The sequence below is a fragment of the Tribolium madens genome, unplaced genomic scaffold (assembly GCF_015345945.1).
Source record: "Tribolium madens isolate multiple individuals breed KSU strain unplaced genomic scaffold, Tmad_KSU_1.1 Scaffold_71;HRSCAF=194;Tcas5.2_LG6, whole genome shotgun sequence".
NCBI classification, from domain to species: Eukaryota; Metazoa; Arthropoda; class Insecta; order Coleoptera; family Tenebrionidae; genus Tribolium; species Tribolium madens.
In genome coordinates this window covers 233,147-255,338 of record NW_025401041.1, presented here as the reverse complement: position 1 = coordinate 255,338, position 22,192 = coordinate 233,147, and the positions used below count along the sequence as shown (strand labels likewise).

The window sequence follows — 22,192 nt, the reverse complement described above, 5'->3', positions numbered from 1 at the left end:
ACTCGTAGGGTTTTTCTTAGATTACTTCGATTTACTTCGAACTTCTTCGAACACTGTTCGAAGAAAAGTTTGCCAATCTTCAATTTCAAATTGCATAGCATTCTAAAGAGCAAGGCGATTCCTTTAAAATGGTCTTTATTTGAAGGAAATGGGTCTAATACTTATTGAGTAATGGTATGGACCAAACGTTTTTTGCTTAAACTATTTATTTTTTAAAAAACTAATTAATGAATAATAAGGTACCTGTTATAAAAATAAAATGTTTCGATTTTTTTTATTTTTTTTTATATAGAACTTTATAATTCATCACTTAATTTAATAAATAAAATAGACATGTATAAGTAAAAATTACAAAACAAAAATTTCGGCTAATAAGGCGGACTCTAAGAAGGTGCCCCGAATGCTAGCAGCATTTCCACGTTGAATTGCAAGGGAAATCTTCTCAAACAGGTATTGTTTAGCTTTTTTTTTTCGCCAGAAACAGATATCAGCTTTTTACCAATTATATTGAGGAAATCAAAAGCTTCCTTAGACCAAGGGCCTAAAGTTTCAAAAGCTAAACCTTTAAAAATATAATTCGAAGAAATGACAGATACTGAGGTTTCACAAGTTTTTGATAAATAACTGTCGGCAAGGGTATCTACAACGGTAACATCGCGGGACAGGCCCTTCGGCTCCAAAGTTGAATTTATATGTATAGATGTTAATGTACGTGAATTATTGAATTAATTTCCGTGTGTCTTGAAAATCTACCAATGCTTTTCGGACAACTAAGTCCATGAACACCGTTTTCTTGGACTTCAGCGTTACACTTGCACGTATGAGGTGTACAAAGATTACAACCCAATCTCAAACCAATACAAACTTGAAAAGAAGTATTATCCAAGAAGGTGCCAATGTTAGGAGAAGGGATTGAGTGTAACCAGGAACCAGATTCTCTGCATTGCAAAGCTTTAAATCGAGCCAAGTCTCGAGGAGTTGTGAAGATTAACTCATTCGTAATAATGCGTTTAATGTTAATATTATCCCAATTCTTCTGATATTCTGGAAAATTTGGTGTTTTGTTTTCATTCTTTGAGTTCCAAGCTGCCAATGCATCATTATAATGGTAAATAATAAGCTCAGATTCCCTCGAGTTCAGTAATAAAGAAACAAGCTTATTAACACCATAAATTAAGGATAGGAATGCAGGTAAGCAAATATCGGAAATTCGACGGATTCCCAAACCACCAAATTTAATAGGTAAGGTAGCCTGACACCATTGAACATCATTTAAACGCAAATTAAGAATAATTTCTAATGAAGACTTTAAAGAAGAATCAATGGAATTTAGAAAATCAGAAAATTTCCAAAAAGGAGTSGATCTRAATAAAAAATTAAATTTTGGAARGAAAAGACAGTTCTTAATTYAAGTATAGGCAACGTGACTGCTAAGTAGTTCAGCTTTTTGTAATAGATTTTCAATCATGGAAAATGTTTTTCCCACAAAAGAATTAAAGCCTTGGTCGAAAATTGGTGCACCTAGAAGGGAAAAATTCTCGCGATAGCATAGTTTAATGCCAGGAACTAAGATTTGAAATTTATCTAAGATTTTAAAATCTGGGACTGCGGAGCAGAAGAAGAGCTCACACTTGTTAAAGTTTAATTGCAGACTAATATCTTTAGATAAAGTGATAATTTTTAAAAGGTCAGACAAAACTGTATCAGGATAATCAGCTAAAGACCCATCATCCAGATACCACATATCAAGTTGAGATTTTAAAGATAAAATCATTGGTTGAATTGCAAGACTAAAAATCATGGGACCGCAAGGATCACCTTGTTGAGCTCCAACGGAAGAAGAGATGAAATGATTACCGAAAAATAAAGATGAAGGATTTCTATAACATTGATATGGGAACAGAAGCGGGGTATGTTGTTGCACTGCTTTAAGTATACAATCACGTTCGACTGAGTTAAAGGCATTTATGAAATCTAATTTAAGAAAAACTTTGCCATGATTTTGGACATCAGTTACAAAAGTACGAGCGGCATGAATTGCAGCTTCGCAACCTAGTTTAGTTGCAACACCAAGTTGATGAGGTGATAAAAAGGAGTTGACTAAATTACGACTTTGAAAACAAGCAAGTTTGGACGTCAATATCCAAAAACAATTTCCAATGGCAATCGGTCTTATGCCTCTATCTTTCTTATGAAGAACACATAAAGAAGCACCATAAAATAAATGACAAAAGTCGGGAGGTAGTTGGCCAGATAATAAAAAATTGCAAAATTTAGTTATAGCTTTAAGGGCGCGATTACCAGCTTCTCCTGCTGATAAGGATATAATGTCTTTCAAGTATTGTGGTCTCATGCCATCTAAACCAGGCGAAGAACCGGCAGGAAAAGAATTGATGGCTTCTCGGACATTCTGTTCATTTACTATTAAAGACTTGTCAACTTGCTGGAAAGCGTCTGGGAAAAAGAGTTCACGCGATGGAGAAGGGTGTTTTTTCTTAAGTTCTTCAGCGACATCTTCATCAAAAGAAGCTAGTGAGTTATCCGATGATAACAATTTAACAGCTCCTCTTATGTCGAAATCCGCTACTTTAGCTTCAACTTTCTTAGCCAATAATAAAGTTGAGCGTTTAAAAGAAGATGCTGGTATAGTAAAATCTTCAAAATTGGAGAGATTTTCTTTGATATGATTATTTAAAGATTTGTCAGATTTATCGATAATATTAAAAGCTTTATAAGAGAATAGTAGAAGATCCTCGAAAGAAGTAAAATTTCTGGTCGAAAGGCAATTATTAATGATGGAGCTTAATTTATCTGCGGCTAAATGTCTGGAGGCTTTTGGAATTCTTCTAAGAGTCGGTAGATGATATTTCAGTTTAATAAGCAGTTTTGTTATGGAACTGGTTGAAGCAGATGAAGAAGTTGGTATGGATTATTTGTTTTCTTCAAATAAATAAGTGCGAATACACGCCACTGCTCTCAGCTGATTTCAGAACTCCCCTATATTTACGAATGAATTCGTCCGCGACGAGTTTTCGTCTCTGCGCATCCCTTCCATCGATATCCTTCTTGGTTTCTATCAAGGATGGTAGACGTAAAGGATTGCTCAGGCTCACGAATCTGTCAGCCGGCGTCACGTGGTCCATAGACATGCTGTGACGTCACAACTGGTCTTTAATCGCGTCAAATACATGGGAGTTAATAGGAGCAAATACCAAATAATGCAAATAAAAGTCAATTATGACATTAATTTGTTAAAATCGCTTTTGAATTTATGATGAAATTATTGTAGTTATAATTTGAGGTAATACAAAATAGAATTTTCTGTTTATTTGTGTCCAAAAATTGAGTAAATCTGTTTTCTACTCGGGGTAAGCAGACGCAATAATTCCAATAATTTATTGTTCTCCATTTTAATGATATATAAGACATTAAGAATAGGAACAATTTTTTTACTTTTTATATTGACGAGTATTCTTTACGTTTTAAAATGCTCAAACAAAAATGATTTAGGTAATAAATAAATTGTCATTGAAATTTTTAGGTCACAAACTCGTGAAAATATCAATAATATTCCTAGGTATACATACAAAATAGAAACGGGTTTTATTTTTGACAATTTTATATGCAATAAATTTTGTTGATAAATAATAATACAAAATTTAATAATGGATAATAGGTAAAAAAATCTAAAACAAAATAAACCATTTTTATAATAACTTTAAGACTTTAAAGAAGAAAGAAATGAGCAAAACGATTTTCAACACAATATAAATTTTATTTCTTCAAATAAAAACATTTGGTAGCAGCACTAAACTTGAAGTTTGAAACCAGCGTAGGTACAATCAAAATTCAGTTAAATGATATCCCAAAAATTAAACAAAGATTAAATTAATAATATTTGCTTTCTCTATTTGTCCACATGACTTAGAGATTATAAAAATAATACAATAGTAATAAAATAATTTTGTAATTCTAAAATTATTGAAAAATAAAGAGATCACATAAATAAAAATCAATTAAGAATTTTATAACACCCCACGTTTATAATTTTAATACAAACAGTACAGAATTTCTGTGGGTTACAAGATCAAAAATATGCTTGGGAAATTATACTGAAACACATTGTATCTGGTGTAATGTTAGCGATGCAAGTTTATAAAATATGTATCTACTTATAATACATTCATTTCTGTTTTAGATGAGAATAGGCTATGGAAATTTGGCGACTGTAGCTGTATGACAATAAAATAGCTTACTCTAGTCTAAACTAAAAATGAATGCATTATAACAATTTGTTCCTTAGATCACGTTGATAATCATTGTTTGTGAAATGGAGCAAATTGAGCTATGAATCGAGTTGAACTTATCCGCTCGTCTGCACCTGTTGACCCATTCCTTTCTCATCGTTGATGAGACCATATTGTTACCGATAGAATAAGAATAAAAAATGAGATTGTCACCCATTTGTTTTGGTTTTATTTGGCTGCTGTTACAACCATATACAGCATACCATCTACCAGGCATATAGTGAAGATGTATGCACTACCTATTTAAAATTATTGGAATTACTTTAAATATACTAAAATTTGCATTATTTCATACTACAATTTTCTTTTGTAGGATCTTAATATGCTCTAATATCATTAAAACACCAAAAAACACGAAGCACAGCTGATGTAAACAAACAATGTTGGCCAGTTGTGACGTCACGCAATGTGGTGGGGATGATGAAACACTGCTAACATTGCAGCATAGGGCCTGAGCAATCCTCTATGTCTACCATTCTTGGGTTTCTATGAACTCTAAATAACAATTTACTTTGAGTGTTTTAGGCAACCAATAATACAGTTTTTTGACAATTATTTTGTTAACTGAGACATAACCTCATATTCAATATCTAATTTCAGCATAGCACAGTGCTCTAGAGTAAGTAGCTTTTTAAACCAAAATAAGTGATTATTAAATTATTTCAAGTTTTCAAGTACCGATTTGCATAAAAACCCAAACAACAAAATAACGAAAATGGTCCTTTCTGATGGTGCTAAACAGCGATTGTCGCTCGTGATTGAGTTAACAAAGACTGTTTTCCATTACAGTTTTATCCCCACTGTACTTTATTTGGGTAAAATATTAATTTTTGTTACTAATAATTACTATTAGGGTTTGTTTATAGGATTTCGAAAAGGTGCTGATCCAGGAATGCCTGAAATTTCGTTGGCTAAGTAAGTTGTCTCATTTTTATTCAAAATGTATTATTTTCTTTGTTTCAGTTTACTGTGGTAGATGTTACAATAATGTTAGAATTTTGTAGTAGAGAAATAAATGTTCAATAAAAATAAAATTATTTAATAAATAATAAATTAGTATTATTACATTAACGAACAAGGGGTAGACTATCGTATTTATATTTCGTTTTCCTTCTAAAGAACTTGAATAGGACTATAACAATTATAATTATAACTGCTATAACAATACCAATCCTAAAAATCAATATTTGTTATACTTGTCTTATTATAACACTTGAATGTTACCAAAAGTACCACAAGTCTGTTACATTGGTACAACATTTGTTGTCTCCACAACAATATTGGTCCGCCTCACAAAGACCAAAATCGCAATAATACGAAGAATGTGCCTAAAATTTTATTTGTGGATAAAATATTTAAAATTTTCAGACTTACATATTCTACTCCAAGAATAGTTGTTACAAGAAAAATATTAAAAACAGACATGTGGGAGTTCTTGTTTATTACGATTTCTAATGATTTTTCGGCTAACCTAACTTTTTTGACAGATTATTAAATGCTCTTTTAAACTTCAAAAATTTGGATCTGCTATAAATATTTGAAAAGCAAAACTAAAAACAATTTCGATGTTTTTATTAAAAGAAGATTTAAATATTTTTTAGCGTTTGCAAATGTAAAATCCTGAACGTGTATTGTTGGTTGCATAGGTAATAGGCATTTTACACCGTGGGCATTTTCAACAAACAATGACGTAGAATGGGGTAAAAGCTAAAAGTACACACCTAAGCGGAATCTAATTACGCGCAAACGTAAGAGGGGACGCGTATGTACCAGTGGCGTAACAAACAACAACAAAATAGTTTTATTTAATCGAATAGATAGCTCCAACACTACATGCAAGTATTCTAACCTGACTTTTTCAGAATTTTCATTTTTAATAGAACAAAACAATTAGATGTTTAAAATTGGATTTACACAACTTAATTTTTACAAATTTAGGTACACAGGAAAGTAGCCACTATGAATTGACCGCGACTTTACTTAAGGTCCTTTATTTTAGTCCTTTCTTAAATATTATGATAATAAAGGGAATCTACACGCAACTGCTTCCAAAAAATTTCCTCCTCGTCCGAGATGCATTTTGGTCATTTACGCACTCACGTTCAGGTGTGTAATTTAAGTTTTTACCCTACTCTAATAAAACAAAAAGCATTTGAAACTTAAAATAAATTAAAACATTAACAAGTGAAAATCGATTCGCTTAAAAACTTAAAATCTCAAGTTATAATATACGTAACATATTAAAAAACAAGTTTCATAAAACCATCCTTAAAGAACAAATCCAAATTTAAAAAATGAGTGCTTTAATATCTTATGAAACGAGTTTATTATGCTATTTTTTGTAATTTGGTTTTTTATGCGGTTTAAAAAAAAAACTTTAAGCGATTTTGATCGCCTTTTAAGACATTGCACACTATGACATCACGTTCTTTAATATGTCTATTACAGAATTAAAATGGAGGCGTATTATAAATAGTATATTATGTAACTAGTGCTATAAACGCCATTCTAGACATAAGTTTTATGAAGCACGAGCAAAGCGCAGCGGAGCGAGTGTTTAATAAAACAAATGTCCAGAGAAGTTTATACACGTGTAACATACTATAGGTATTTTTTATACGATCACCACAAAAAAAATAAAAACTAATTTCCCATGTCAATTTCCTATATTCAAATCTGCTTGGGACAGCCGGTATAAAAGGTCAAAGACATGTTTTGATTCCGCGCATTTTATTGTTTTAAAATTGACTAAAAAATGGAACTGCCAACTTTTTTTATTAAAATTACCATGAATGAATTTGCTAGTGGTGACAACGTTTACACCATTTGACATTTCCGTTTAAAAAAATAATTTTTATTAATTAAACATTTTTGAGTTTTTAGTGCGTAATAAATACCGGGTGACTATTATTGTTTGCGATAGAAAAAAAAATCTATTGGTAATAATGAACTATTGGTAATCTTAATTTGTTATATCAGAATGTTTCAGGTGACGGCTAAATCATTAGTTGCCCGTCGCAAATGAATGAGAATTGTGATATCAATTGCCTACACTAGCGGACACAGAATTTTGGATGATTTGTCATTCGGCTGACATAAAAATATAAAACGGGCCTTAGACAACTAACCTCACTTACGGTTTTTGTAATTTTTATTCTGAGAGCGAAAGAAAAAATGACAACAAATCAAAATAATTTATTGATCTTATATAAAAACACGTATTGCTGGCACTATTGTTCCGGAAAATCGGCGCCAAAAATAAATTTCAACTGAAACTTTCAAATTCTAGTTTCAAACGTCAATCATAATGACAATAAAGCGTGGCTTATTACATGGACATTTTTTGAACTGTCATAAATTTGATGTCCAAAATTCCGTGTCCGCCAGTGTATTAAAGTTTGACGTTTGGATTGAAAGTCAAGGTTGTGAAACTAAAATTTTAAATTTGACACCTTGAGGTAAAAAATCACAATCATTTACAGTCACCCGGTATTACATGTGAAATTTTGACTGACTGTGGACGATATTTGCTGTAGACATTTTTTAAAATTTAGTTGCAGGTATTACAGATGCGTCAATTATTGGGCCGTATGAATAAACTTAAGTAAATGCTTCTACTTGTAATAGTAAAAGAGAGACCTAATTTAGATTTTATAAGAAAGAAAGAGACAAATCTATAGCAAAAGCTTTTGATACATTTTATTCATACAGTTGGAGACAAAATACGTTGGTCGTCATTTTTCTCACTTTTTAATGTAATTCAAGCTTTAACGTTAAAATGAATGACAATTTCAGATTAATGACAGCTATTATATTTTCCTATCAACAATATGTACACCCGGGGAAAAAACTATTCACCAGTCTAATTTTGTAATTGGGCTGCGCTTTGTCCAATAGCGTAACAAACTTGCTCAAATTATCAAATTACAAATACATAAATTTATTTAAGAAATGTATTTTGCAAGTATGTATACAGTATGTTTCCGGATTAAGTTTACGCGAGGAAAAAAAAATTACCTTTGATTTTACGCTAAAACTGCAAAGGAAAAATATTTTTAGCTTGACTTGACTTTTAAGGTTCTTATCTACAGCTTTCAAAAATCAAGATTGTAGAACTGGTTTTAAATGCCAGAATTTTTTAATAAACTGTAATTTTGCCAATTTCTATCAAGTTATTTCTTTATAATCAAAATTCTGAACTTAATAATAATAATAATAATTTTATAATAGCCAGTCAAAAGGAAACAATTTTTATATTTGATTTTACGCCCAAAAAGCAAAGGAAATACTTTTTTTCCATAGCAGACGTTAAACCATTTCTTTATAAACTCTTTTGAGTTAATTTTTTTCTTACTTTTGGACTTGCAATAATAATGTTTCTTTGCTTTTCAAGTCCCATCACATTGGCGATTTTATTTTTTCGACAACGATGTCACTTTGACAATTAATTAATTAATTGAATAATGTTTGTTTTTGTTGGAAGCTGTTTTTTTGACTTGCCGTTTATTAAAATTATATTTTTTACAAACATTTTTGTTATTTAACTTGCGTTAACTCGTCTGTCAAAGCGATATCGTTGTGAAAAAAAATAAAACGCCAATGTGATGGTATTTAAAACGCAGAGAGAAAATTACACTAGTTTGCACAATTTTTATACCTTAGCTGAAAGTTATAATTTCTTATAGATTTTGAGGCACTGAGTTCAAAAAAAAATATTTAAAAAAGTCCAGTTTAAGAAATATGTAATTAACAAAAATACAAAAACAGCCAAAGAACAAATTAAAAATGAGTTATTTTACTTTTTTTATTACACTTTTTTGAATCAGTTTTTTTTATAACAATCCAACAGTAATCTACCACTTTGGGTTTTTTGCTTTGTTTAGAAGTAATAAAAATAAATATAAAAAACGGGAGAGACTAGCTATTTGTTAATAAAATTAAAAGTAAATCACAAAAATTTGGTTAAGGTAATGAAATGCATGGGCATGTATTTTTTCTCTAAAATTTTCTGAGTGTCATTATACTCATTAAAGAAATTTTCAGAAAAAGACCGTTTCAACTTCCTAAATAAGGGTCTTTCGACATATTACCTGCTCCCCAGCTAGTTAGTCGGAAACACTATTACAATAAAGCGCAGTGTGAGCAGAAAGTTAGACTGGTGAATAGTTTTTCCCCGGGTGGGTACATACAACTTGTCAACTATGATTGACAGTAACTAAAAATAAGGTTAACAGTCCTAAAGCATGCTTTACAATTTAATAATGTCACTCAAGTGACATTGACGAACAAAGTATTTTGTCTGCAACTGTATTACCCATTGTCTTCACGAAAATTTTAACACAAAAAATACGAAAAACAGTGGAGGCATATTCTACAAACTGCATTTTTTTAATGTTTTGACGTCTACTTATTTGAAACTACTTAAAGGTTTTTTTAAATGTTATTTTGTTCTTTGTGTATTTATTAGGACGTATTTAAATATACTGCTCCACAAAAGTTAAGGAAGTGTGCAATAATTACAATAATTAATTAAATTAATAAATTATTTAAAAAAAAAACAATTAAAAGTGAGATGAAAGCAGATATCTTTTTACTCTTTTGTTTTTGTTGGATTCCACAATGCTTAGAGGAATAAAATCTGTTTGTTGTATAAATAATGTGACTTTCTTAACTTTTGTGGAGCAGTTTATTTAGATATAATTTTTGTTCAAAAGTGGCGCCAGTGTTTGTAGCGCCCTCACACCAATCCACCATTTCACGAAGGGAAGGGAGACAGTCAATGAAAACCTAGCCGTCCATGACGACACAATTTAGTGAGTCGCTATGAAAATCGTGTGTTTATCATAAAAAAGCGAGTTGTGGTGTGTGCCCCCCGTGCGCGTAGAACTCCATCAGAAGACGTTCGTTGATTGTCGCCTCGTCGTCGAAATGTTTTGGTTCGCGATCTGTGCCCTCCTGCTGACACCCATCGCCTCGACGGAGCCGTTCGACGAGTACACAGGTGAGCACCGCGACGGCGCCGGCCCCCAGCCCCAGCGCTACGCCCGCAGGTGTCGCACCGACGACAAAATGGCGAGAGGAAACGCCGACGACGAGTTTCACCTGTCGCCCGCCCGCCGTCTTACGGGCGAGGTTGGCTGCCTTGCGGCCCGAAGACGAGGGGTGTGGGGCGATCGACGATCGATAGATCATCGATTAAGGGGGCTGTTTATTCGGATGACCTCGAATACGCGATTAGTTGTTGTTTTCGATGAGTCACGTGGAGGGCGAAAGGGCGCTGGGGCTACAATTCATTCTACTCACAATTTGGGTTGTTTTTTAGTTTTTGTTTGTTTATGTTACAATTGACTAATTTTCACATTTTTCCACCATTTGTTCAAATGATCACGTATTACTATTATTGTTGTTATTGTTATTATTGTCGAATCACATTGTAATTTGTACACCTCTTTCGGATGTAGAGTGTAGTATTTTTTATTTTGGTGTTTAGGTTGTGTTGACTGCTCCAGTTATTCATTTGTTTATACATACTCTATGAAATGTAAACTCCTCTGTTTTAATAACCTGAAACTGTATTTTCTTATTAAATTTGATTTGAGTGCAGTGGTAACAAAAGAATTTCGTTGTGAATCGCAACATTCTTTTTAAATTCTGGTTTTATTAAATTTAAAAATGTGCTTTTATACCATTTCGCAATGCATACAGGGTGTGTCAGAACTTGTGTCCCAGAGAAAATTTCAAGCAAGATAAGATACCAGGTACCAGATATCAAATGTTTAAAAAATTCGATCTGTCAAAATATTTTGACATTTATTTTTACGCATTTGAAATTTTTTATGTCCATTTAATGACACTGATGATATTGTATATGTTTTTTTATAATTATTTAGTAAAAGTAAAAAAAAGTCTAATAAAAGCCACAAATACCATTAAAGAGTTACAATTTAGGATAGAGCTTTCTTGTAATAATCTGTAGCAAAAAAAAATTGGAAAATTATTTTTCCAACAGAAATAAATAGAGTCAAAGTGCAAAATTTAAACTCTCATAACTTCTAAATTTTTATAGATGGCATTTTTCTCTGGGATGCGAGTTCTGGAAGCATGGTTGGCCATGACATTCTATTTATAACATATGAATGTGTAATAAGCTTTAACAATATTTTTTGAAAAGTAATGACTTTAAAAAAATCGGAAAATGTTATGAAAATGCAGATATGTATTTAGTTGGCTCCGTAAGTGGGGATTTGAAATGTTCAATTTTATAGAGATCAAAAACTCTTCCTATCAAGTAAGCGTAGAAATTTAGAACGTGTGTCCTAAAAACAAATGAGAAATGTCAAAATAATTTGTATGTAAATTATGACAGGAAACTGTGGTACACGATTTGTATGAATAAACAGTAGCCTCTCATTGTAGGATATTTTGAGAGGTTTTATAGAATACAGGGTGTTTCACATAATTTTACGAGGCCTACGCCTGAAGATGCAATCAATAATACATATTCCGATACGAACTCGATTACAAATTTCGAAAAATTGGATAATTTTCTCTAGTTTGTTCACCCTTTTAAAAATGACAACGTTTTTTGTTGGTTAGTGATTAAGATAGATAAACTAGAATCATATTCATGCCATTTCTTGATAAAACAAATGATAATTGTTTCTCGAAAACTAGTTTATGACTATTAATGAAACAGTGATTAGTTTGACAACTACTGTCATGGATTTCCAAAAATTATATAATTAGATGAGTATTTTTTGTGTCCAGTGTTTTGTGACTTTTACATACATTAGGCGCAAGCCTCGTAAAGTTGTGTGAAACACCCTGTATACAGGTGCGCCAGAACTCGCGCCCCAGAGAAAAATGTCATGTAAGGTACGATACTAGGAATATGGAAAAATCTATAAAAAAATTTATCTATATAAATTTCGAAGTTATGAGAGTTTAAATTTTGCACTTTGACTCTATTTCTGTTGGAAAAATATTTGTTTATGTTTTTTTGCTACAAGCTCTTAGAAGAGGAAAGAAGGAAGCTGTATCCTAAACTGTAACTCTGTGTAATGTTATTTGTGGCTTTTACTAAATAATTATAAAAAAAAAAACATAAACAAGACCATCAGTATCATTAAATAGACAAAAAAATGTCAAATGTCAAAAAATAAATATTAAAATCTTTTGACAGATAGAGTTTTTTAAACATTTTTTTTGTTCCTGGTATCGTACTTGAAATTTTATTGTAGGGGCGAGTTCTGACACCCTGTATTTTTTTATTTAAAATTAATTAACTCTTTAAAATTAAATTAAAATTTTAATTCAATTAGTTCACGATGGTTTGACCAAAAATGTTTGGTAAAATTATCTTATAAAGGTAGGGGAAATTTTCGAAAGCAACAACATTATTTATGGGCTTAACCGGTTTCGCTTTTTATAAAAGCATCAATCATCATCTTTATCATTAAATATCATCATTTTATTGTAAATCAAAACAACAACATCTCACATTGGTATGTTTTGAAAGGTTTCTTAGAATAATGATTCAACTTGCTTGTTTTAATTTGCAATGTTTTAATTTTTATAAACTAATTTTTGACATCTAGTTAACATATGTACATTTTTAACAAGTATGTACGCCTACTTGATAGAAGGATTTTTTGATCGTACTGTATGTCTTGTATTAATAAAACGAATAATAAAGTCGCTGTCAATTCATAGTGGCCATTTAATTTATTGCAAAGTTGGCAGCCCCTAGCTCGCCACCTATAGTGTGTGGGTTGTGATTATGTTGGTAGCAGAAATTGTGTCAACAATTGTGACAGGTGCAGTAGATTTTTGTGAAGTATTCAAACCCGACATATTCAGAATTGTCATTTTTGATAGATATGTCCTTAAAAAACAATTGGATGTTGAAAGTCAGATTTACACAACTCAATTTTTACAAATTTACACAGGGAAGTGGTCACTATGAATTGACCGCGACTTTAGAAATAGCTATACTTGTAGGTAATTGAATTGAATTTTTATTATTAAAATTCGAACTGATATTCCAAAAATAATATAACTAGAAAACTTGTAGCGAAATAAGAGATCAGTTTCAATTGAAATGTCTAATGCAAGTGACACACTAAATTTTCGTAAGAAATCTATTGATACTGACAGATTTTAATTTGAACCTTTACTTATTTAATAATTACTTTATTTGTTCCTTAATTACTGGAGCAGTTAAAACTTCATAATTGAATTACTCTTTGTTTAGGATTGTTTTATTAAACCATCAAGTATCAATATAATATAATATAAAAAAAATGTGTAAAAACTCCTATTCGAGCAATGACTGAAAATTTTATTAAATTTTATTTGATACCTCTTAAATTTCTTGTAATTTCTCCAAATGCCAACTTTTTGAATTTGTAATTATTTTTGTTTACATCACTATCGTAATATATGAATTTCTAACATTTTAGACGTCGGGAAATTGTAGATACGTCATTTCATTCCTTGGTTGGGATTTTTATGTAGAATTGTTATCGTTACGAACCCATCAAATGTCAAAAAAGCAATTTATTTACATAAAAACTACGTATGTCAGTGCATCAACTTTCTTAAAAAAAAAACGGATATTTAACTATTTAAACAAAATATCATTGAGAATAAATAGTTATTTATATTATACCAATAAATTTGGTCCACCAAAAAAATTAGATTAATTTTTTTAAAGTACCAAAAACTATGCATTTTGTCAATACGATTGACATGCAGATTTTTTTATTGTCATAATACCGTTACCATTGTCAGGCATCAAACTGTCGTCAATATGCCGTCAGTTACATACTTTAATAAAGTTCGAATAATTTCCCTTTCTCTAGAGGGGTTGTCATGTAGATAAATTTCTGCAGCTTTGACAATCTCTGATTATCAATGTCAAAATGACAACCATGCTTGACAAGACTTCAAAGGTGAGGTTAGTTCATCTACAGCCAAAAATGTGTATATATGTTATTTACAGTTGTCAAGGCCAAAAATGTCATTATACCCTTGGGCTCTATCTAATTTTGAAATTCGCGCTTCTGAGTTAGATAACCTGTGCGTTTGGGATAATGAAATATTTCCTATTGATTTTATTCCAAAACATTTTTAATTGATCATAATGAGACATTAAATTTTAGTAAATACGTAACAATCATCGCATTAAACAATGTAATGTTTAATAAATCATAGTTTTTATTATTGTGTATTGTGTTAAAATACCGTTCCGCTATACCCATTATTGTTTTGTAGACAAATGCAAAGCATTTTTCTTGTATTTAATTTTTTAAATTAGGTGTTTTATCTATTAACTTAATTATAAGTTGATTTTTATGGAATCAGTAGTAGCAGTAATTGTTGTGTTGTAAACAACTATTTTGATTCGCTGTTTCAATAATTGTGCGTAAGTAAGTACGTAAATACTTATGCCTGACATTCGCTATTAAAATACGAATGATTTGAAAGCAAGAGAAAATTTATTAGGAAAGTTTTTTTCTATCATTTTTAACACAGTTGTTATAGTATAACTATGTTAAACGACAGAAAGATTTGCTTTGTTGTAAAAGCACAATTGGGAAGATCATGTGAAAACCTAGTAATGTCTTTGCGATTTTTTGTTTCTAATACAGTTTTCAACCACCACGATTAAATTTTTTGTCTTTTTATTTTCAGATTAGAGTGCTCTTAAGTATGTATAATGACATCTGAATTAAAAATAGATGTCTGAGGAAGTTTCAGACTAACTTGTGATATATTGAAGGTTAACTCTAATCACAAGTATCATCAATGAATTATACATGCAACATAATTGTTGCTAATGTTAATAGTTGCATATTAATGTTTATCCATATTTTACACGTTCAAATATGATCAAGTATATTTGGGTTATCATTTTCATTTCTATTCGGGGTGGCGTAATCTATAGTAAGTTCATTTTATTAATAATTTAAATTTTTGAAGCAACCAACATTACATTCTAAAGATAACGTGGATAATAAAATATTTAGTTTTAATAAATTAAACATAGTGACCAAACAGCACTTCAACTTTAATTTATAAGATGTCAATCCTTGGAGAATTTGGTGAGAATTACTAAAATGTTGCCGAAAAGACTAACAAGATTCTCATTTATGAAGAATGTTTGAAAAACACTTCGCAGACTGCACGTTTCTATCCAGCCTGATATCCAAATAGACGGACTTTAAATCTGGAGTAATGTCATTTTGACTGATACAAATTTGTCAAAAATAAAAACACGATTACTATGTTTAACTAATTAAAACGAAATATGTATTTTAATATCCACGTTATCTATGAAATGTAATGTTGGTTGCTTCAAAAAAAAATTCAGGCTCATTATTACTCGTGGGATACCCTGTATATTATAATTAAAAACATGGTTCAACTGCACACGACTGCTTAGTTTGAATTCTGAGTATAATTTAATGAAACTTGATAATGTAACTGTATGGTTTCTGTTTGTGGGTGGTTAGAATCTCAGATTTCGTAACTTTTTTTTTTGTTTTTTCCTTTTATTATGTTGTAAAAAATGAAGATATTTGGGATTTTAGTATGATCTTGAATTTATTAGTCTTTTTAGAGCACTTCGAAGTAGTTTTCAAGTGGAAGTACCAAAAAAAAAAAAACGAAGTTTATAAAAAATCTTGTTTTGATAAGTAGTCGTTGCAACATGTCAATAAGTAAGCTATTCCTGGGAAAACGAATTTTAAAATTGCACCTGAGGATGACCACTTGGTGGTTGAAACGCGTCGTATCTGAAATAAAAGTTTGGTGTGACGGGTCAAATTGTGTTTTTGTTCATCTTGCAAAATTGAGAAGTGATTATTTTTTCAGAATCTAATCTAAAAATGTTTTTTCCTACGATCTTAACAGAAAGTAAGTTTTTCCACAATATTTTCAGAAAAGAAAATTTCCAATTAGCTCCCTAGGTACAATATAGTGTATTTAATATGTCCTTTTTTTCGTTCTCTTTTATGAAGCTTTATTATTTTCATCTAGTGTTTATTATTTTTACTTAGCAAATGCGCTTAACATTTGTTTTAATAACTTAGCGTTAAATTTGTTCCCAAATAAAAATTTGTACACAATTGAAATAACAATATACATTGTGTCAATTTTAGAACTCAAACCCGTTTTAGGGGTTCCTAGGGGAATCAAAATATCATGGTAAGTGACTCACCTCCACCCACTCCTGAATATAATAAAAAAATGAAAATTTAAAGTCTTCGTTTTTGAATAATTGGAAGACGGTTTCACCAAATAGGCTGTTGTATGGCATTTTTGAAAAGCGCTTGTTATTAGCTTTCCAACGATGTATCACTAGTAGGGTCGTGCTATTTAAAATTTTCAACTTGAGGTGGCTGTGGCTTTAGGGGTGGGTGGAGGTGCGTTACTTACCATGTCATTTTATTTCCCCCTATGAACCACCGAAACGGTTTTGAGTGATTCTCAATAACTTTTTTAGTTTTAGAGATATTGCCGATTGCAAGTTTTAAAATTGACACCCTGTATGTATACAACAATAATAAAATAAGGGCAGGATACATCATATTGCCTTATTCACTTAAAAAATGCACGACTTTAGCACTTATTCCACAATCAAATTCTGATCCACTGATTTATTTTATCACGTTGCCACGTCAACAATCCAACTTAGTGAAATAAAACCACCTTTTATTCCTCCATTTTCAACCACACTTGGCAAGATAACTTTGAATAAAGTGTCCTCGATGGATATCTCAATTTGATCATGAGTGAACGTCTCTCGAGTCTACCGAACCTATCTCAACATCTACCCAAATCCATCAAGTAAGACAAACACGTTTCCAATTCTTCCAACATTAACTAATAACTTCGCCAGTTCGAATCAATAAACCATTTTGTTTTTTCATCAAACAATCGATAACAGTTTATACACGTGCAACTGGCTCCGATTATTAACAAACCGTTTCAATAATAAGAATGAACAATGTACCACCTCCTCCTCTCAGATATACCGAGTTGATCAATAAAACTTTAAATCGATTCTGAAGGTCGGTGTTTTGTTGTAGCGTCTTTCTTATTCTTCCTCTCCTTTTCGTTCCAGAGGGACGTGAAAAGACACGAGGACGATACTCGTTTCCATGTTGAGAATCAATCCAGCTAAAAAATTATCTCTCTCCGGTCGAGTATCGTCGAGAGCTTAACTACTTTAGAGAAAAGAAAAAAAAATCGCATCGTCTGCGATATCTCTTTTGTTCTTTTTCGTCGAGTGCATATTGTGTCAAAATGAAATTGGGTTAGAACGGCTCCATCTTGTGGTAAAAAATCCAAATATCAGGCTTACCAATCGAGATTAAAAGAATATCATTCGGGATTATTTATGAGGCCAATGTATTCGACTGTCAACTTTTATATTTATGGTCGGAACGATTCTTTGCATTATTTTTCTTCTGCATGTATAGTTATAGATCCAAGCTGTCTCGAAACTGGCGAACCAAAAATTTTACATTCCACATTCTTTTTATTTTCTTTTACAGAGTGAAAAGAAACAAGAAATATTTACACCAGGTTCTAAAGCAATAATGTATGTTTGAAATCATTCACTTGTTAGAATTTAGGAGTGTATCTATAACTTTCTATTTTCGTGTTTATGTTACATTATGTCGCTTGTGAACGATTGATAGTAGGAAGTATTTAATAAAATTTGTAATTTCTGCTAATATTGTGCTTATTTCAAGGATTTTTAAAAGCTTCTATACACGCTATCATTATACATAAGTTTTTTAATCGTTTTGTTTGATGAGATGCAGTATTTTATGTCTAAACTACAGGGAAACGACGAAACATTTTCTTGGTGATACTAGATTCTATGCACAAAGTAATATTCCGAAGTAAAAATGGTTACCTTTTTAAACAATTTTTAAACGTTTTGAATAAATCAAAGTCTCGTATAAAGTGTTTTTGTTTAACATGAATTATTACACCAAGATCACAAGATGTAATTATTTTAGAAAGTCAAAAAAGAATTTAGTGGAATTTAATACAACACAAAAGATTAAAATTGCTCAAGACAGCATTAACAGATATTGACAAACACAGTAGGTATTTGAACAAATTGAATAGTAGTCTATTTAATCCACCTACATTTCGTAAACGTTCTGTAATTTTCAGTAATTACATGTTCTAAATGCGAGAACAATGCTTAATAATAAGAATTGTTTTGCTAAACGTACTTTAATTGGACATATGTATAACATGTTTTTCCCTGTGTTTAAATTTTTATAATAACATATTGTTTTTATCTTTTAATGAGTTTAATTGTAATTTCATGTTTATGGAAACAATAGTTGTGTTGTATTCAACAGTTATTTTACTCGTTTGTGAAACACTTGCTTCAGTAAAAGATTATTGTATAACACATTGTTCCAACTACAGTTCTGAACCTTCCCCTCGACCGTTCCGAACTGCACTTTGCAGAGTAAATTAAGCGTTTAAAAAAATATATTGCGCAAACTCAGTACAATTCGAAACGGTTTAGAACTTATAGAACTATTTATTTAGATCTCTGGTTGGAACAAGCGTAAGTATCTAGTACCTAGTGATTTTACAGAGTTTTGCAATGTTTAAAATAAGAACAAAAATTTTAATTTGTCAATTGTCAAGCACAGAATAACCTTTGAAATAGAATGCTTGATATTTTTTCAGAGTTTTTATGTGGCGTTATCGTTCGACCGAACCAAGAATTGGAAAGGACAATTTTGAAAAAAAATATTTTATTATGATTTATTAATATGTACTTATTAAAAATAAATGAAACACAAAATTATGTACTTAATCGATAAAATTGTGTATTTTCGGAAAAAGTTTATGTTAAAAATTATACCTATTAAGACAATGTGTTTACATTAAGAGCTGATTTACAGAAAGCGAATGACTTTCGGCTTATAAAGTGTAGCCTTTTGTGTAAATTTTATTCGGACTTAGTCTCATGATTGTTCGTTTCCAGAGGTTTCTCTAACATTTAACGCCTTTAAATTATATTCCTTTATTTATTTATTTATTATTATTTATTTTAAATTTATTGTTTGCTTACACTTGTCGACATAGGCCTTGACTTTACTTCTTTAGTTAGTTTAGTTTTGATAAACGTATTTATTTTTGTTTTGTTTTATTTACCAGCTTTTTAAAGTTTGATTGAGCCATAAACCTATTGTGCTTTATTTAAATCTTGTCTATGAGATTTTGAACTCCTCCTTATACGTTTTGCATAACAATAGCTTCGTAAACTTTAACGTATTTATTTGTAAAAGGAAAATACCAAGAAAAAAACTTTGAAGTAAAGCAGTACTTATTTAATTCTTTTTTTTTTCAAAGCTCGGCAGCTGTGCCAATGGATTAATTTTTTTGTTTATGAAAATAGAGTTTTTTAATGCCTTTGTATCATTTTTTTTTATAAATCTTATTATAATTTTCATTTGATATGCATTATATGAAAACGCGGATTAAAATACGAAGGAATAAATTATTAATCCGATCGCCAAGTACGTGCCTAAGCACAGTTATAAGTATTATTGTCTTTTAATTATTATCGATCTTTGATTTAGCGAGATTTAGTAAAACATCCCATACGTATCTGTTATTGTTATGTTTAAATGTTGTGATTTTTTTGAAATACATATTATGGTTTAGGATTTAGGAAACAACGTGTGTGGTAGTTGTGGAGAACTCTAGAATAATTTGTTCTGAAGGACGAATTGGAGAACTTCAGAAACAGCTTATTTGGCATATGTTTTAAGTATTTAATTCAAATAATTTTAATAAATTATTACTTACTTCATTTTTTGTTAATTTTGTCAGTGAAGAAATATTTGCATCGAACTTTTAATTTTCTCGTTTCTGCAAAAGATCGTAACATATGTACCATTGAGATCAAAAAGTCCTTCTATCAAAGCGTAGAAATTTAGATCATGTGTCTGTGGAAAATGAACTAAACTAAAAAAAGTATATTATAAATTAAAAATGTAACATGAAATCATGGTGTACGATTTGTATCATAACTTGAGTAATATCTCCGATAGGCTGGATTATAAAAAAACGCCTCAAGCAATAATTTTCTTCTTTGATCAAAGTTGAACAGATATTTGTTATTAGTCGTTTGTTGGTCTTAGAAAGCCTACTTTATTTAGTTTGATTTTCAAATTGTTTAGTTAGTGAGTTTGTGGAAAGACAATTTAATGAGGAAGCTAAAAATAATAAAATACACAGGATGTTTTATATAAAAAACTGAAATTAATATCACTTCCGGTGAAACAGGAAGCAGCATTGATTGAGCATCTATCTTAAACAATAGATTACAATAAACTGCAACTTTGTTCTAAGAAGTATTGTTATATCTTTAAAAATAATGGAGTTGTGGCTTGGAGCGTTTTTCATAATTCATCCTGCATAACAATATTTAACCTTTGTAACAAGAGACTAGAGTTTTAATTTTTAACTAGTTATTCAGTGTGTACTCGTATATGTATATTTCTTCAGCCATTATTCTATGTAATTCTAAAGTAATGAATAACCTTAAACGTACTGCCTGTATGTTTTCAAATGAGGACAATTTTGTAAAGAAATGATAAACTAAATTTGATTTTCTGAATTCCAGTTTTACTACTTTATAGTAATCCACTTTGCTTGGCCTTTACAAACGTAGGTATTGTTTATTAAAACGCGAAAGAAACAATGAAGCTGCTGTGTTTTCTTAAAAGAAATTACGAATACTTTGCATTGTAGTTTTGAATTAAAATATTTAAAAGATTTTATATAATCTAGATTCTATACAAAACGTATAAGAAATGCTCTTTGTGACAAACTCGACATGTCAATAACATAAAATAGCTTTTAAGTGGCGATATTCCGTATGCTTGGAGATAAATGTCTTAGCGAGTTTCCGCAAGTATGTGTCGATATTGATGATGAGAGGAAAAAAAATGTGGTGGTTCGTGTATGAACTTATCAAATATTCAACTGTCGTTTGCTCTTTTAGTATTCAGAAGCGTCTTGATGATATTTAGGTCACACTGTAGCAGAGAAATGTAAAAACCGGTTTCTTATGTACCCGCATAAGAGTTTTCAAGTTTCGTGCTTGAAAAATAGCGGAAATAGAGACGAATGAAAAGTTCTATCTAATTTTAACGTAGATGTAGATTATGAAAAAATGAAATTATTTTGACAACCGGTGCACGTTAAATTTTTAAGAGATCGATTGGTTCTTTATTGCCAATTGAACGCTTAAATTTTCTTGTTCGGTGACTCGAATCGATAGAAGTTTCTCTCGCAACGCAAAAGTGACATCGGTCTTTGAATAACTTTTTATCGTTTCAAAATAAATTGAGACAGTTATAAAGAACTTATTTAATTTTGGGGCAAAGTAGGAGTGATAAATGTTATTTTTTAAAGAATGATACAAAGTATATGATTATGGTAATTTTAAGTAATAATTGCTGTTTGTTTAATATGTTGTTGCAATTTGTTTTCATTGTTTACTATTGGAAAATGAAAATAAAAGATAACAACAAAAATGATTAATATCTTAATACGAAGAAAGATGTAGATTTGAGATGATGTTTAAATTAATGGTTTTATAAAATCTTTGATAATAGTATATTACGACTCAATTAGGAAATAAGGGCTTACATCGCTCATATGAATGATTGAGAGGCGCAGCCTCAGGGTTAGACAGAGCGCGAGAGAGTAATGAATTTCCACCGAGGTTTTTTTTTCATTCACAATCACATTTTGTTTAATTAACAAAATATTTGTTTTTCTGTCAATGTTGATTTGCGATGCAAACGAATTGCGTTTTATATTAT

At 30.6% G+C, this 22,192-nt stretch overlaps 3 protein-coding genes across 4 annotated transcripts in view; 2 read left to right on the top strand and 1 right to left on the bottom strand.

The window, feature by feature from the left end:
• The first annotated feature begins 4,711 nt into the window (after window positions 1-4,711).
• Window positions 4,712-5,356, top strand: LOC123008822 (mitochondrial import receptor subunit TOM7 homolog). 2 transcript variants are annotated; one of them, XM_044404842.1, is made up of 4 exons: window positions 4,712-4,926; window positions 4,983-5,122; window positions 5,174-5,222; window positions 5,271-5,356. In XM_044404842.1, exons 2-4 carry the CDS (start codon window positions 5,023-5,025, stop codon window positions 5,281-5,283), a joined length of 162 nt encoding a protein of 53 aa, XP_044260777.1. In that variant the 5' UTR covers window positions 4,712-4,926; window positions 4,983-5,022; the 3' UTR covers window positions 5,284-5,356. The 2 variants fall into 2 exon arrangements, with proteins under 2 accessions (XP_044260777.1, XP_044260776.1); XM_044404841.1 differs by having other exon boundaries at window positions 4,721-4,926; window positions 4,975-5,122.
• On the bottom strand, window positions 5,331-5,823 carry LOC123008821 (WW domain binding protein 1-like). Its single transcript, XM_044404840.1, has 3 exons — window positions 5,682-5,823; window positions 5,532-5,635; window positions 5,331-5,480 (listed from the first exon to the last, which is right to left on the bottom strand). The coding sequence occupies exons 1-3, from the start codon at window positions 5,730-5,732 to the stop codon at window positions 5,375-5,377; spliced, it is 261 nt and encodes an 86-aa protein (XP_044260775.1). The 5' UTR covers window positions 5,733-5,823; the 3' UTR covers window positions 5,331-5,374.
• A 4,248-nt stretch (window positions 5,824-10,071) lies between these two features.
• The window catches only part of LOC123009331 (calsyntenin-1), a 41,614-nt gene continuing 29,493 nt past the window's right edge, over window positions 10,072-22,192 (top strand). Inside the window, exon 1 of the mRNA XM_044405555.1 lies at window positions 10,072-10,308. Coding sequence (XP_044261490.1) covers window positions 10,236-10,308 — 73 coding nt within the window. The 5' untranslated portion in view covers window positions 10,072-10,235. The remainder of the gene's footprint in view (window positions 10,309-22,192) is intronic.